General features: G+C 38.7%; 2 protein-coding genes across 2 annotated transcripts; both read right to left on the bottom strand.

Moving 5' to 3' along the window:
- Positions 1 to 2,526: 2,526 nt before the first annotated feature.
- gja2 (gap junction protein, alpha 2) lies at positions 2,527 to 3,588 on the bottom strand. Its single transcript, XM_078265830.1, has one exon. The coding sequence runs from the start codon at positions 3,586 to 3,588 to the stop codon at positions 2,527 to 2,529; it is 1,062 nt and encodes a 353-aa protein (XP_078121956.1).
- Positions 3,589 to 10,462: 6,874 nt separating this feature from the next.
- On the bottom strand, positions 10,463 to 12,723 carry gjb1a (gap junction protein beta 1a). The gene is made up of 2 exons (XM_078265967.1): positions 12,696 to 12,723; positions 10,463 to 11,199 (listed from the first exon to the last, which is right to left on the bottom strand). Exons 1-2 carry the CDS (start codon positions 12,721 to 12,723, stop codon positions 10,463 to 10,465), a joined length of 765 nt encoding a protein of 254 aa, XP_078122093.1.
- Positions 12,724 to 17,705: the final 4,982 nt, after the last annotated feature.

The raw sequence follows: 17,705 nt of genomic DNA, 5'->3' as shown, positions 1-17,705 counted from the left end.
AGCATTAGGCTACGTACCACTACTAAAGACATATATAAATATTGTTATCTCCTTTATAACAGTATAATTCTAAGGATTATGTATTCAATACATTTATTCCATAAAAAACATAAAGGACAGAGTTTTCCAATGCATTGTGCTGCATGGAAAACTTCACTCCAGAGACAGAACAACTAATTTCCAATCTGTATACATGCTACTGAACACGTTCTCACTGCCCAGAGGCCATCAGTCCCCACCTGGGTCTCGGTCATGGTGCAACAATAAATGTAGCTAAACATGAACACTAAATTAACCATACAAAACTAAAACCCAGATAACATAAATGCACACCCAAAACATTAACTGAGCATTATTAAAACACTTTAACTAGGACAGAAACCATTCAGAACATATATTTCTCTTTCTCTTCTATTCCATCTTTGATGGAAATCGCACATGCACAGTACCTAGGTAAGGACTAATAGCCAGTCAGAAGCAGAGTAGGGCGGGCCCTGACAAGTGTGCTGGTGTGAGCCAACACAAACCCGCTTGAGCTTTTAACCATGGCTTCAGCTCAGCAATACATGTTAGAACCCTAGTCTGATCCCGAAACACAGGCAGAACAACCCAAACCAGCTTCGCAACCTAGTCTAGAGCAAGACGTTTCAGAGTGTTAAGTTATTAAAATGTTAACAAATTAGTCTTTCATAAGTAACGTTTTAATTCTGCACTGTCTCCTGGACATGGCTATACAGCTATTTGAACTCTTCAGGCCTCACTCCTCAAATTTAAACTTCTTAAATGAAGTTAAATGTTCACAAAATACAGTAACATGAGCTATTTAAATTAGCTGGATACATGGTTAATTGTAATTTGCTCTTACCAGTGTATCGGCGTGTGTATTTTGTCAATAGCTAATCCTCGCTAATCGGTCCCAAAACGTCCTAGTTAGATAGTAAATGCCGTAAACATATTCTTTGTAAATCTTTATAATCACTGCCCAAACGAACAAACTAAGCAGGCCTGCCTTGTCCCACTATCCAAATGTTCCTTAAAACTAGCTATTATCAGCCTGTAACATTACTCAGAGGTTCTAGTAATGCTGCTCGATCCGACTGGAGTTTAAAGTTAACTCAAAGAAAGCGGAAAGTGAGGGACATGCAACAGAATGTCCGGTGGCACAGGAACTATCCCGTAAATAAATTGTCGTCAATATAGACTATGGTCTATGAACCGGTGGGTAGCCGGTCCAGCATGGACCAGGTACAGAGGAGCACCTTGGGATATCCCTACATTATTCTTGTCTTGAGCTATAGCAGATTAAAATAAGACACTGTTTGGATGTAGCTAGTCCAGAAGCATGTGATTTATAACTAATACATATTTGCAAGCATTTTTTGATGGTGATGTAAATTTTTCAGCTCATTAGTCATGTGACATTATCTTTTGAATAAACTCATGACACTTAATTTCAAACAAGGACGTTTTTCAATCAAGGTGACAGTGCAAACCAAACCAAACTGTGCAGACTAAAACATTTGTCACACATATTAAATTTACATTTGATGAATTAATGCTGTGATAAACACTGAAACCTCAGCCATCTTATAAGAGCTAATGGGAATACTAACTAAGTAACTAACACTGTGACATTTGCTGAGCTGCAGGATAAATAATTAGTTTTTATCACTGTCACCAACTTGCCTCCAGCAGTGGGTATGTTGTTGAAAAGCCAGAGTGTATCTGTGACATTTCTATGACAGGTGAGAAAGAAATGGATGTTATTTTTGGCCTCTCGATGGTCACAATAGATCTGATCTCTGACTTAACATGAATATTGACAGAACACTCCTTTGCTGCACATCACTTTAATCAAATTACAGTCACAAATAATTAAGTATGACAATTGAATGTTTGGGTATCAACATATCTACCTTTTGTACAAAATCCAAATAAGCATGCATTTATTGGCCATCATTTGGTTGATAAAAGCAAATGTTAAATTGAAAAACTTAAGTAATGGATTGTGCATGCTCCACAAACTGTACAGTAACGTGGTGATAAAAGCTGGAGTTTGTGTCCCCCAAACATTTCACATATTCAAACTACAGTGAGAGGTTCAATTCTGTCTACAACAGCTTTTTGCTTTTGATTTGACATCATTTCCATACATCTCACAGTTTTAGTAAGTAAATTGATTGTAAACAAAACTATTCTCAAGTTATCTGCATCCTTATCACAGACAAGTATGGAAGTCCATTAATGTCAAAACTACTGAGCGAGTGCAAAACAAATTTGAATATTCATTAATCTGCAAATCACCACTTCAGAAAATGCAAGAGCAGATGTGTAGACAGAATTTTTTTTGAGTACAAACAAGTCATTGTGGGCGTAGTTGATGATTTGATACCCCGAGAGGAATTGATTAAATTGTGATTTGTAATCTGTAATCTGTTTTGTGTTCATTCAATAGTGTTTCATACATATGTTTTCATAGGCTAAGGTCTGCCGTTCCTGAGTCTACAATAAAAACACAGAAAGTCCCTAGATCTTCAGGTCATCCAGCCTGCTCTTGTTATTGCTGTACTTGCTTGACTGACTGTTTCTGCGTTGATTTTCAATGGGCAACTCAAAGACAGGGCTGGAGATTTTCCTCTCCTTCACATCGTCTCCCTCTGCTTTACCTTTTCTCTCCACAGCCATATTGTCTCTGTTCTGTTTGTAAACCACTTTGCTGTTGTAGGCAGAGTTCGGCTCTGCCATGCTGTACTTTGTATCTGCGGGGAAAGGTTCAGGCACTGCAGGATGACCAGCAAAGTAGTTATAGTTTGGGACATAGGGCATGACCGCCTCAGTTAGGGCCTCGGAGGCCACGCCTGCAGCCCGTGATCGTCTGTAACCAAGGCCCTGGTGGCACTTAGTGAAACCTAGATGGTACATTTCCACTAGGTTGAGCAGCAGGGAGATGCAGGCCACGGCCAGCATGAAGAGGATGAAGATTGTCTTCTCAGTGGGTCGAGAGATGTAGCAGTTAACCACATTAGGGCAAGGCCAGCGATCGCAGGTGTACATCGCCTTGAGCTCAAAACCATACAGGAAGTACTGAGCTACAATAAAGGCTACTTCAAATAGGGTCTTGAAAATTATGTTGAGGACGTAGGTTCGCAGCAGTGCGCCTTTCAAACGGACATGGCCCTGCTTGTCTTTAATTGGGGCCTTTTTGGCTTTGGTGCCAAGTGCCTGCTGGTGTTTTTCACTCTGGATGTCAAGGTCCTTCTCTTTCTGCTTCTCCTTTTCCTCCATGCGGACCAGATGAAGGATGTGGCCCAGGTAAATGAGAGTTGGCGTGGAAACAAAGATGATCTGCATCACCCAGAAGCGGATGTGGGAAATAGGGAAGGTCTTGTCATAGCAGACGTTCTGACAACCGGGCTGCTTGGTGTCGCACGTGAAGCCAGACAACTCGTCGCCCCACACCTTCTCAGCGGCCGATCCCAGCACCAGGATGCGGAAGATGAACAGCACTGTCAGCCAGACTTTGCCCACAACAGTGGAGTGTTCCTGGGCACTCTCTAGCAGCTTCCCCAACGAGTTCCAGTCCCCCATACTGACTCACAAATATAGACTCAGTTTTAGCGACAAAACCAGGAGAGACGCCTGTAAGGAGAGGAAAGAAATGTATTTTGACTTGGATGAAATAAACACACAGTAATGCGGCAGACGCATGGCCTAGTCATTTAAACAGACTTGGTACAGTATGTCCTGAAGCTACCAACCCAGTCTCACACCAGATTGTGAAATGGTCACGTTATTTTGATTTATTGATTCGTGTACAGGTCACGATTTTCTCGTTTATTTCTTGTACAAGTCACGATTTTCAAACGTGACCATTTCACGAACTGCCATGACACTGGGGGATGCAACAACGGGGAAATGAAACACCACACGCTGGCAACAACAACGTGACGGACCGTGATCTCTGATCCCCAGGCACAGGGACACGATCCGCGGTCTATGTGGCACGCAACAACGGGGACATGAAACGCCACACGCCGGCCACAACAACGGGACGGTTGTGGTTAGGAAAAGAAGAACAGGGAAAGGTTGTGGTTAGGAAAAGAAGAATAGGGAAAGGAACCGTCACACGCAGGAGACGCCGACAACAACGGGACGGTTGTGGTTATGAAGAGAATAACGCGGAAAGGAACTGCAACACGTGGGACACGATCCCCGGTCTATGGGGTGAAAGTCCTGTGTTGTTTGACCCATCCACCACCCCGACCAACCTCCTTGCGCGGGTTTTCGCCTTATTAATACTACTCGCTACCGTAATTGTTCTGTGATCACGAAATATGCTTCCCATTGAAATACATTACTTTAAAATTCGTGCTCACCACACGAAAATAACAACATTAACGTGTTCAGTACACAAATCAATAGATTCAATAATGTGACCATTTCATGAACTGCCATGAGACTGGGCTGGAAGCTACACATCAGGCCCTTCCTTTGACATGGTTTGGCTGTGAAACTGTGGTTGTGAAAATGGTTTTCTATCTTTTCTTGTATCTTTTCTAACTTTTTGAACCTTCTAAAAATACACTACATACTAACATAGAGAAATTGAAATCAACGATAACTGATTTTCTGGGCCACTTCTTTTTTGGTCTCCACTAACCCCCAGAGGGAAATATTTGGATATTTAGCAGATAAATGCTCCGCTATGCTTGCTAGCTAGTTGCTTACTTTGCGTGTCTGTGGTTTGGGTCTCAGAAGGAAGCATATAGAGGGTTTTCGAAAGCCTTTTTTGTTGTTTACAGTTGTCATTACAGTTGCCTGCTGCGTCCGATGACAATGCTGTGAGAGGTCAAATCACTAAAGTTGTGGGCTGTAAAACCAAAACTATCAGTTGAAAGTGACTAATTTCTACGTAGAGCTAAGGGAATCTGCAAAATCGGATGATCATTTTTCTGTGGGTGCGTTACTGCAAATGACCCCATTCACCTGACATATATAGTCATTTGATCCATTGTCATTAATAAAATAATAATTCTAGCAACTTAAAAGAGAAATGTAGAAGCTATTATTGTTATTATCATTGTTAGTATTACTGTAATGGTTATTATTATTATTGTTGCTGTTATTATTATTATTATTGTCATCACTGTTATTATTACTGTTTCTTAATTATTATTATTTTTACTTTACTTTACTTCATCTTCTTGAGCAATTACATAATAATGAATATAATACAAAGGATATTAGTAATGAATGAGATGATAGTAGTGGTAATGGTGACAATAATGTGATTATAGTGATAATGTTAGAAAAATAAATAAACGATACCCCAGAGGTGGAAATTATTAAATTAAATAATAAGGACAAAGATTGGGCTGATCAGATGGAGAGATTAAACTGAAGAAAAGGGAAAAAAGAGAAGAAAATGAAAACAACAACAGGAAAAGACTAACAAGACCACAATCACCCACATCGTCCACTTTCATCATTATTATTACTCATCATTGAATACAGTATCTGGTGTTTTTATGTATGCACAATACCTGTGTCACACACACCTAAATGAGGGAACCATGACATTAATTCAATCAACTGTTTTAATGTCTGTTACACTTTTAATCTGATTCATCTTAATAATAATTTAAAGTGACAATCTACACGTTGAAATTATAATCACATTCAATCAAAGCACAAAGTCAAAAGTGTTTAGTTGCTGTGCAATTTTCTCATGATATTCCTTGTATGCTTATCATTACAAATATGATATGTCTTTCTTTAATGGTCACCCTACAACCAAAGGCTACTGTATAAAAGAGACTTATGGAAACACTGATTTATCATGAATCCACTGTTTGTAATCCCAAAGGTTGTGTCCTGCATGCTGATAAAAAGGGCCAGGACACAGCTGACTGTCTGTGAGAGAAAGCCCTGGAGCAGGTTGGGGAGACCTTGTGACACAGTACCCAACAGTGCTCCCTGACTCCAGAATTAGGTTTCTAGCTTAGATTTCAGGGCCTATTAGTTACAACATAGCAAAAAAATGTACTTTAAAAATAGTTGTACTTGTCCTTTAGTGATCAGGAGTGTGAATCTTAACACCTGTTTGAAATCCATTAAGATTGTCAGCCAGGAATTAAAAGATCACTTAAAGGATCAACACTTTTCACACATTAGTAACTGTTGCAAGTACTTGCTGGGCCTTCATTCCCAAATTGATACTTAGATATATTACATAAAAGAGAGTGTAGATGGCCAAATTAACTTCAGAACTGTATTATGTTTTTTGATTATTAAGTTAGCCATTCAAAATAATTATCTTTGGTATCTTCATTAAGAAAGACATACCTGATAATGTTCATCTCCTACAGCAGTGCAGATCCAGAGTCAGCTGGAGCCTCTTCAGTTACAGCGAGGCCATGTTCTCCTGAGCCACTGAGGAAACTGAAGCGCCAAGATAAACTTTTCTTAAATATAATTCACTAGAGGCTCTATGATCCCGCCTGCTTCCCTCCCACTCTGAACTGATCAATGCCCAGTGTTCAACAAGCCACCACAACTAAACCCCTGTCTGGTATCTGTGCGAGCACAGATGAAAACATTCCCACTTGTAGAAAAGTATAAGAGGTGTTCCTGTTCAAATGAGTGGCAGCTCAAGAGTCCAGTGAGGATGTACGTTAGTATTTTACACGTCAGTGTGATCTAAATATAATTCATGGTGATGGGAGTGGCTTTGTTGTCACTCTCATGGTGACCCTTGACTGTGTGTGGAGGACCGTTAAGAATCTTACCTCAGTGCTGCAGTGAGCGTTACTGCTTGTTGAGTGACCGATGAGCTTTATGCATTGTGGTTATGTGCAGAGGTGGAAAGTAACGAAATACATTTACTCACGTTACTGTATTGAGTAGTTTTGTTGTGTATTTTGTATTTTTCAAGTAGTTTTTAAAATCAGTAATTTAAAATGTACTTGATTACGTTTTGAGTGAAGTATTGTATTTCGCTACATTACAAATCCCATCCATTAGTAAAAAAAAAAAACTTTGGCTAACGAAAACCGAAAGGAAGAAAAAAATCGCCTGGAACCACTACAGTGTCGAATGATCAGAATCTAGGCTGCCTACCAGGCGTCAAGGCTTTCTGTAGGAGATTGAGAACGAGATGAAGGTGGAACAGGCGACCGACGACAGTTCAGTAGAAATGCTAGCTGAAAAATTGAATTATGCTGCCCAAAATGACGAAAATCCTTGGCCACATTTGAAAGACTGTTTTTCATTTAAATTCAAGAGAGCCAAAAGTATCATCATGCAATGTCAGATGTGCCTGCCAAAGGTGACTGAACTGGCAGCATTCAATAACTCCACATCTAATCTGCAGAAGCATGTTTTGGTAAGTATTTGTGCATTGGTACTTCAAATGAAGTTTTCATGACTAATAGCAAATTGCCAATTAGCAAAACAACATGTTTCGTGGCATTGTACATTTTTTGTCTAGCACTAGCAACCCGTAGGACAACGTATGTAGGACACTGGCTAAATCCTCCCGCCCTGTTTTACAGGTTTTTTTTATGTAACTAAGTAACTTTTACTTAAAGTACATTTTACTGTAAATGAACTACTTATTACTTTTACTTGAGTAATTTTTCAGATAGGTAATTTCACTTGTACTTGAGTAATATTTCATCAAAGTATTGGTGCTTTTACTTGAGTACAATATTTTAGTACTTTTTCCACCTCTGGTACAGAGAAATACATACATATAAATATACAAATACAGACTTGATTCTGTTCTTTAAACTGTCATCTGGAAGTTCTTTATTCTTTGTCACCTCAAAGTTTACTTACAGCATCATGTTGCTGTGGTGCAGACCACAGAAACTAAGTACATTTACTCATGCACTGTACTTAAGTTAATTTTGAGGTACTTGTCTTGTACTTTATTTAGTAGTAGTTACTAAGTAGATTAGTATTTCCACTTTCTTTACTTAAAACTCTAACTTATATATACTATCACAGGGAAATATTACATTTATTTGATAGCTGTTGACATGATCAGCTGCAAAATGTGTGGCATTGTTACAGATTAGACTGTGAAAATCTATATAAATAGCATACATTTGCTACATCTTAAAATGCTGCTGATATTTGATTGCATCAGTAACAAAAAAAACAACAATATACTGTAATATACTGTACATCATAATGTAATACTCTGTCAGGAATCCTGAGTACCTTTGCTTATGGTACTTCAGCCCATTATGATAATGCTTCTGTACTTTAACTTAAGTAAAATTAACTTCAATTTTGAACGCAGGACTTTAATTTGTAATTTTGTATTATTTGTTTTTACATTATCTTCTTCCAATTTTAGCTAAATTATATATATATTTCCACCATTGCCACACAACATGGTCGCAGATGATCAGTGACAACTTTTGCCATCAAAGCCAGATCGTCGCCATACATAAATTATCTTATACACAAGATGACTACTGCTGATTAAGAAAACTCTGAGCAGTGTTGTAGCTGACTTCTCTAACCCAATAACTGCCTAATTTGCTGTAAAACTCATCATCAAAATCAGCCTCCTTCTGATGAACTTTTATAAACTAACTTTTCTAATCCATACAACAGAATGTGTGTGGGTGGGACTGAGATGTCCCAGGAACAACATGTCACAACTTTTGCTCACACAGTCACCACTAACGCTCATCACAGACAGGAATAGAAGATTGGAGGATTTGTTTTGTTGCTACAGTGCTGCCAATATGCTTCTCGTCAATCGGAACTCTATAGATGGTGTGTCGACATGTTCCATAAAAAGACAAGTGCCCTCATGCCAGGTCATGGCAGAGCCAGCTGTCCGCGGGGTCAAACATTGTCACCCACACACTGACCCTTTACATGGCTAGGCTATTGTTAACCCTAAACCCTGCACTCTGGCCTTGAGAATGAGCTTTAGAAGAACTCCATCAACCTCACTGGTGGCACCATGGCTCCAAGGATCTCTCTTCTAAAAATGGTACAGTAAATGTGTGATGAAATTTCATTCAGTTTCTTGTTTTTTCTCGCAGTTACACTGCTGACAGCTGAGGAGAATCACAGAAAGTGGCACCATTGTGACTGTGACTTTGCTTCTTCTTGCAGATCACTGCTGCTCTCTGGTGATTTCAGCAATTTCAACCTGTTATATGTTGGAGTACTCCTATTGGAGTCAAACTGGACAATTAAAGAGGCAGTAGACATTTGACATGAGTCATTTCAGCATGTATAATCATTTATTTTTGAATCTATTAATCATGTTTTGTATTTGGTGAGAAAACGTAGTAAAAAATACACAAACTCCGGTTGATTTTATTCTGCTGTGTACAGACAATATATAAACATCCAGCTTCAAAGTAAATGAATTTAAATAACATGTTTAGCAATCACTAGTAAACTTCAGGAAACAAAAAGTTTGCAATTCAAGTTTTTTTATGTTGTGAGTTATTGCTTTGTTTATATCTGAAGGAACCATTTAACCACCAAAGTAAAGAATCAGTATGAAACAAACATTTCACATGTTTTCCATGTATTAGTATAACATCTCACTAATAACAGCTGAAGAAAAGCCATACATCCTCCATTCCCTTAGATTCAATTCATGGTGATTTAGGCAGAAGCATGTCGTTTGCGATCATATTTGATGTAAATAATAAAATATTATAAATTAAAATATTACTACATCGTATTTCCATTACACTTCTCTGACACAATCTGATGGTTTTAAAGTAGCATGAGTCACATTTCATGATTTAAAATTTTCATTTCAAGACCAAAATTCTCCATCAAAATCTAAGTCCATTATAGTGAAAACGCCTATAATGTGGTCATTTGGAATATTGCTATCATAAAATGTTACTTAATTGATCTTCATTTGGCCAAACATCAAGCTATTATTATGTTATGTCAGTACAAAGTGCTGCTGTATACAGTCTTTAAGTTCATGGCAGAAAATATTGATACAGTAGACTCTAGTTCCTGCAGGAATTCTTTGAAGTATTATCTTTAAAGGATACTTTGCTGATTTGAATCCAGCTCTGTGTCATCTTTGTGTGGGCAGTGTATTTTGATGAACGACTTTGGCTTCCCCATGTGGCACCAGTGCATGGAGTTTGGAGCAGCCGAGGTCTGCCGAGGTCTGCCGAGGTCTGCCGAGGTCTGCCGAGATCTGCGTCGTTTCGCGTCATCCAGCGGATCTCGGCAGACCTTGGCTGCTCTGCTTAGCTGGGAGCTCCATGCGCTGCAGCCTTTGAGAGAAGCCACACACAGTTCATCTGCACAAATTTCCCACACTGCCATGACACAGAGTTGGATTTAAATCAGAAAAAAAGTCTGGTGTACTCACAAGTTATATTATTGGCTGTCACCTGGATCTAAAGTCGCATACATATCTCCCTATGTGCAAGTATGAAATCTGTGTGTTTTATTAGAACGAGCAGAGCTTTTGTTGGATCCAAGCCCCCATAGTCGAGTCTCCAGCAGTGTGCAAATGCTTGCTGCAGGCCTTCCCCACCAAGAACACCACCTCTCCAATGTTGAGTAGAATACAAACCCCTGACGCAGTCAGCATGAACACAGTGAAGACAGTCTTCTCTGTGGGCCTCGACACGAAGCAGTCCACTGTGTTGGGACAGGGGTACGAGTCACACTTCACCAGCCGGATCATCTTGTAACCAGGGTAGATCATATAAAACAAATACATAAAGATCACTTCTAAGACAATACGGAACAACAGGCTAATGACGTACGTCCACCAGAGAGCCCCAGTGATTTTCATCTTTTGAGTCTTTATCTGCTCCAGGTCTTTGGGGTTGGTCCGCCCTGAGAGTTTGTAGAGCCTCTTGTCGACGTGGCGGCGGTGGGCCACGTGCATGGCTACAAGCAGGGCAGGAGTGGAGACCAGGATGAGCTGGAGTGCCCAAAGGCGGATGTGGGAGATGGGGAAGAAATGGTCGTAGCAGACACTGTTGCAGCCCGGCTGCTGGGTGTTGCAGGTGAAGCCGGACTTCTCGTCACCCCACACGCTCTCCGCTGCAACCACCAGAACCAGGATTCGGAAAATGAACAGGACAGAGATCCAGATGCGACCAATGCCTGTGGAGTGTCTGTTCACACCGCTGATGACTGCATAAAACGATGCCCAGTTCATCTTTAGTTCCGGGTCTGAGGGAAAACACATGAAAGAGTCAACAGCTGAGAAAATATTGTGGTAAATATTATTTTCTTTTTTTGTAATTTAAGCTTTTCCAATACGAAAGGAACATAAAAGACGAAACAAACCTACAATAAATCATTGAGGAACAGGTAAAGGAATAAACAGAACAAATCCATTGGGCACATAAAAGTAGCTAATAGAAAGAAAAAAACACAAACCAAATAAAAGTACAAATAAAATACAACATTTTCACAGTAAAAATAGGAGTATTGTCTTCCTATTTTGTCTTTCTTTGTTTAAATTACAAAATGAAACCAAACTTCCCTTGATCGTTTTTGGCCTTGTGATTAGAGATTCAAATTGAAAATTTGGCTGTGGTTTATGCAACCACTTTTGATTACTCATTTCCAAAAAGGAGAAACTAAATTATTTTAAGTACCTTGTTCATTTTCACTCTATACTACAGCCATTTTTTTGTTTTTAACTGGTGTATAAATAATTTTGTAGTCTATAAATTTGCCGCATGCATCACTAACTGACCACTCATCATCAGCCACTATGTTTATCTTCTCCTACATTTAAATTAACAGCCCCTTCTCAAAAATGGTCACCATGCTGAATATTCCCAACAAATTTGTAAAAGATTGAGGCTGAGTTTGAACTCCTGGGCAAATTAAGATCAGATAACTATTGTTCTAGTTCTTTAATACAGTATTAGCCTTTCTGCAGCTCCTGAATAGTAGATACCTTGAAAAATGTTTGCTCTATACAAATCACTAACAGATATTGTTTTCTTATTAAATTGACAAATGTGGTGCTCTAGGTACCACAGCAGTTACTGTGATGATCTTTAAATGGAGAAAACATTTTCTTTAATATACTGTTAAAAAATGTAGAGCATAATCACTGGAAAAAAAAGCTTATGGTCATATCTTTACTTATATTGAGGTATCGCTATAGTTTGTTTTATTCTTTTAGCCTACACTTGTACTCTTGATATATATAAGTTTAAGTAAATGCTTGGCAACTAATTGATAATGAAAATAGTCATTGCAGCTGACAGTAAAGATGTTGCAGGTTCAATTCCTAACCTTCTGTCTCTCTGTTGTGTCCACTGATGACCAGAGACTCAAGATATGGCAGGATTATTAAATAAGTATTAGTATTCAGAAGCAAACTTACAAACACAACTTCAGTCTAAGTGCAAATTGTGTTCTTACATAACAATTTACACAATACTGTACCTAGAAATGAGTACACTCAAAAGTGAACTTAGGTTAGAGCACTTGATACTTGAATAAAACTTAATACCACTTCCAGTTTATTTAATTTTTTCGTCTTTCCACCAAATTAGTAAGTCATAAGTTTTTTTCAAGTCTAGAATTAATTTCAAGCCTAAAAAGCATCCAAAATGTTTTATCTCCTTTGTGCTGATCATTATTGGTTGTCCTGAGTCCTCAACATGCGTGAATTTCCAGTCTAGTATTGATGTCAGAGTTGTTACCCGGCTCAGCAGGAGGTGTAAGAGGCATAGGAGGCAGCGTAGAGGACAATGTTGACCCGCTGGTTTGGCATGGATGTGAATCCAGAGAAGAAGGATGCCTCTCTGCCCCCCTCTGCAGTTGGCAGGCCACTTAAGAGTGCAACACTGAAGTCTGGCACCATGCGTCATGTGACGTGCTTTCACAAGTCGCAATGGTGTAGCATGCAAAGTGGGCATCTGCACCCAACACAACCGTGTCTGTACTCTTAATTTTTTGGCAAGAAAATAATGTGTGGTTTTTGATTGTGTGAGTGTTTTGATGTACATTAAAGAAGGGATCATTTGGTTCTAAACGTATGATGATTCAGAGAATCTTCGTGATCAGCTGCATAGCTATACGTAAACATGACTCAGGGACTGCAAAATAAATACTGTTTGAATATCACCATAATAAAGGCATATTTTTAGGATGAAATGTGTAGAAAAACATACTTGCTGGAGTGTCACCGCTTTATCTTTAACTCTAACTGTGTATTGAAGAATTTTTTTTTTCTTCAGAGTCAAGTTGAGACATAACAGTACAGCATAAACTACCCATGGACACAGATTTAACCATATGACACACTGAAAACAAACTGTCTAATCTCATCCTCAGCTACATCACCTGATAACAGAGTTAGAAATTAAGCAGACTCACCTTCAGCTGTAGTTTGGAATAAAGTACATCCAGAAACATTTACGTTGACATTAGCAGATTTTTTTTTTCAATCTGTGACTGTGAACAAGAGTATCAGAGCACCATGACTTTGCATTGCTAATGATTTCCCTCACACTAGCCACTGCCCTGCACTGGATAGGTCATATGCTTCTGTGCGCAATATTTGCATACAATAGCCCCATTTACAAACACTAAACAAACGGCTTCAGAATTCAGATCAAACGTTTTAATTTCTGCCCAGCTGAGGAATCTGTGTGGGGACTGCAGTTGGTCCTCTCGTCCTCATTGTGCTGTGTTCTGCAGTGGAAGTGGAGGGTGTTTTTGACGCAATATGGAGTAAAACATAAAGGTCTAAAACAAAGAATGAGCCATAAAATCTTAAGATAAGGAACAAGAGTTTATTATCACAATAATTATCTAGTTTTTTTCTGCTCAGCCTTTACATCCACATTGCTGCTGCCCGCCTAATATTTGACCACTGACTCAACCTGCTGTTGATGGGACCACAGTTTGACGTGCTTCTCTGGGATTAATTGCTTGGTTTTTAGACTGAATAACCTCTTTAGCTCACTGTTTTTAGCAGTGAGGTATTCAGGTACTTCTAAATAATCTTAACAAAATCTTTACGTATTGAAGCATTTCCACAAAATCCACACAAGCATTTTTTTGTATTACTTTTTATTTTCATCTGTAAAACGTCACAGAGGTATGGAACCCTGTAGAATCACTGTTCTCTGACAGGAAATGCTGTATTCTCTCACCTTAAGTTTTAAGTTCCCTCATAATATTTTATGCCTTCCCCCTGATCCATAGGAACAGTTAGTGTCATGGTCCAGTCCAGTTTAATGCATGGCCAGTTTAGGGAAAACTCTGCAGATACTGCAGAAAGGAGACCTGATTTGACACTTTTCATTATGCATTTAGTGGTCATGACTCCGTTCTGAGTAGGAATATTAAAGCTCCATGCTGTTTGAAATGCATACATGTTATATTTTTGGAGTCTAGAACAAGCTTCAGAATAATAAAATAGGTCTGGGGGTTGTCGAGAGCAGACTGTAACCTGAAGCACACACAACTTTATTGTCACTCAGCATAAAAATGGACATTGCAATTTTGATTTTAAAAATAGATATGGTTTAAGCACAGCATAAACAGCAGGGGCACAGTATATATCCTTGTGGGACACTTTTAACAACCATGTGCCCTTGATTTAAAGGTATTGGCAACAACAGTATGAACTCTACCAGGAAGGTGTGATCTTAACCAGCAGTAAGCAGAATCATCAAAACCAATATAAAAAAAATGATGATGATGAACAGTATCAAATCATATCAATCAATTCAAATCATCAATTCATAGAGCTCTATTTCGTTACCATGTTTCGCTCAAGCTGTGTTTTTAAAGGAGCCATGCTCGTAATTTCGTTCGTTTTGCTGAATGACAATAAAAGGAATCTTGAATCTTGAATCTGATTTCAGTCTCCGGGATGTGAACACTTAGAATCAGTTGCACACATTGTGACGGTTGTTATGCTGAAAAAAGCAGTGGTGGAATGTAAGTATAAATATTCTCAACTACTGTACTTAAGTGCAATGTTAATGGTACTTTACTTTACTAGACCATTTCCATTTTATGCTGCTTCATACTTCTACTCCACTATATTTTGGAGGCAAATATTGTACTATTTACACCAATACATTAATTTGATAGCTTTAGTTACTAGTTACTTTGCAGATTTTAATTATTAATACAAATCAAGTAAAACATTTTGATATATTATTATATGTGCTATTCTGAAATGGGTCATTCTTCATAGTGAGTACTTTTACTTTTGGTACATGAAGTACATTCTGATATTAATACTTTTGTTTTTTAAGGCAGGACTTTTACTTGTAACAGAGTATTTCTACACTGTGGTATTGCTACTTCTACTTGAGTAAATTATCTAAATACTTCTTCCACCACTGTTTAAAGGGCTCTATACTATATTACACGACATGACCATATTGTTGACTTTATTTGCTGCTGCCTGTCAGGGAGTTGTTACCAAGATATGTAATTATGTGCAAACATTCCTATGGGATGATCATTTATAATCACTTATGACCTGTTCGGCAACATCTCCATCACTGATGTTGTTTTTTGTAAATACAGGCCCAAAGAGACATTTTCATCCTAGGGTTGGGCTGTGTTTCTGACATGTACATGGTTTAAACTTTTTTCAGATAAACTGATAAAGTGTCCCTGGTACAAATATCAAGCTAGAATATACATGTATGTGTGTGTGTGTGTGTGTGTGTGTGTGTGTGTGTGTGTGTGTGTGTGTGTGTGTGTGTGTGTGTGTGTGTGTGTGTGTGTGTGTGTTTGCAGGATACTGTTGGTTGTCCCCTGCTTCAGTGCAGTCTAAATGATGACATCTGGAGGTAATAACAGTTATTGCAACATTTTTTAATAATTTGCATTTGCAATTGATTCTCTTCTCAATTCTCTCTGAACTCACTTCTCAGAGTGAGTTCAGTCTTGGGGAAGTGGCAGTGCACCAACAGGATCTTGCTCAGTGATCAAACTCTACATTCCTCAAGTGCAGCACGTCAACACAGGCCTCTCAAGAGAGTAACATGTCTGCAGATCTGTCAGGTGATTATAGTGTTTAAAACATTTGTCATCAGGGAGTGTTCAATTCATTTTTAGACATATCTTGATATTTCTATGATATTCCTAAAGTGGTAATCAACTCAAGTGACCTTATTGATTTTAATACTATTGTTTTTGTGTGATATACATAGTTTTACATTGATGTTTCCATGGTATAAGTCTAAAGATATTGCAGGATTACTGTAATTACATGCTGTGCGGGAGTATAGGTGAAGCTGCCTGTGACCAGACCAGTTATAATATGGTACTTAATCTTAAATGCTGGAACACACCCAGTCACATGCAGGCGTGACCTATCTCACTGTGAAATAATCATATTCTCATGATATGTTCAGGGCCCCACCCGTTAATGTGTCGGTGCAGGTGTGTCTGTAGTATGAGCTGCTTTGAAATTAAAACTGCTTTCCACACAGTGCTACAGTAGCTTTAAATGGAAGAGCTATAAAGACATAAGCAAGCTAAACCTTTATTTCATTTATTAAGGGAAGTCCACATTCACACTAAAGCTTACAACCAGAGCCTGATCAGCTCAAGAGCACCTTGTTGCTGGTCCTGTGGTGTTAATTTTCTACATAAATGTATGCTGTTTCAGGTCATAAACCCACTTCTCTAACCTTGTTGATGTAATGTCTACTTGCAACTTTGTTTTATTTCATTACTTTCTAAGGGTAAATTTGTAAATCTTTTAACCTTATTCTCTCCATCGTATGACCCCACAATTGCCATTGCATCTCAAGAAAATATGTAGAAACTAAGGCTGTCAAACGATTATTTTTTTGAATCGCGATTAATCTCTGAATTTCTATAGTTAATCGCGATTAATCACATGTTTTATCACATGATTAAAATTCTATTATTTTGCTTTGTTTTTAAGTACATATTAACAATGGAAAGCAATTCTTACCAGTGCATCTTGACTGGGAATCAAATGAATGCAAAGAAAGTGACTTTATGAACTTGACTTTAAGATTTGGATTTGTTTATCATTTATTTATTTACTGTAAACAAAAGAAGAGTGTGTGAATCTAGTCACACATTTGAATCTAGAGTCAAAATAGTGTGCAGTAACTCCTAAATAATTTTGATTACTCACTGACGTCCAGTGATCACCTTGCATCACTTTGCAGCAGTTCCAGTTTGGCTGCTTTCTCCGTGTCATACAGGCTGTGTATGCGTGTGTGAAACTACTGTCCCCCTCGACGGCAGTGTATAACACGGGTCAGAACATGCCAACCGTAGTCTGTAAGACCTGAGTCTTCTACGATGCTGACAGGTTTGCAGTTAGTTGCCACCCATTTTGCAAGAGCTGTAGTAATTTTTTTGGATTTGGTTTCATCCACAAGTCAGCAACTAGCACTCTCCAAAATAGTGCTTTGCCTGAGCCTGCTAGCATCAACCTGAGTCACGTTAACTGTACTACTATGCTTAGCTCGTAGGTGGTAGCTCCAGCTTGACGTGCTTCGGTGATATTTTAATTCGGCTTTACACAATGTGCATATGGCTTTCGACTTGTCTACTGAGCCGCCCAGGAGTTTTGGAAAATAAAAAGCGCCATTCAGAATTGTGTTGCTGCTGTCTTTCTCCATCATGCCTGCTGCAGCAGAATGTGTTACGAGGAAGTATGGCAAAGTGCGGCAAAGGGTCAAAATAGTAGCCTG

The sequence above is a fragment of the Sander vitreus genome, chromosome 13, assembly GCF_031162955.1.
Source record: "Sander vitreus isolate 19-12246 chromosome 13, sanVit1, whole genome shotgun sequence".
In the NCBI taxonomy this organism is placed as follows: Eukaryota; Metazoa; Chordata; class Actinopteri; order Perciformes; family Percidae; genus Sander; species Sander vitreus.
Note: the sequence above shows the minus strand (reverse complement) of the source record. Positions and strands in the feature narration are given on the sequence as shown.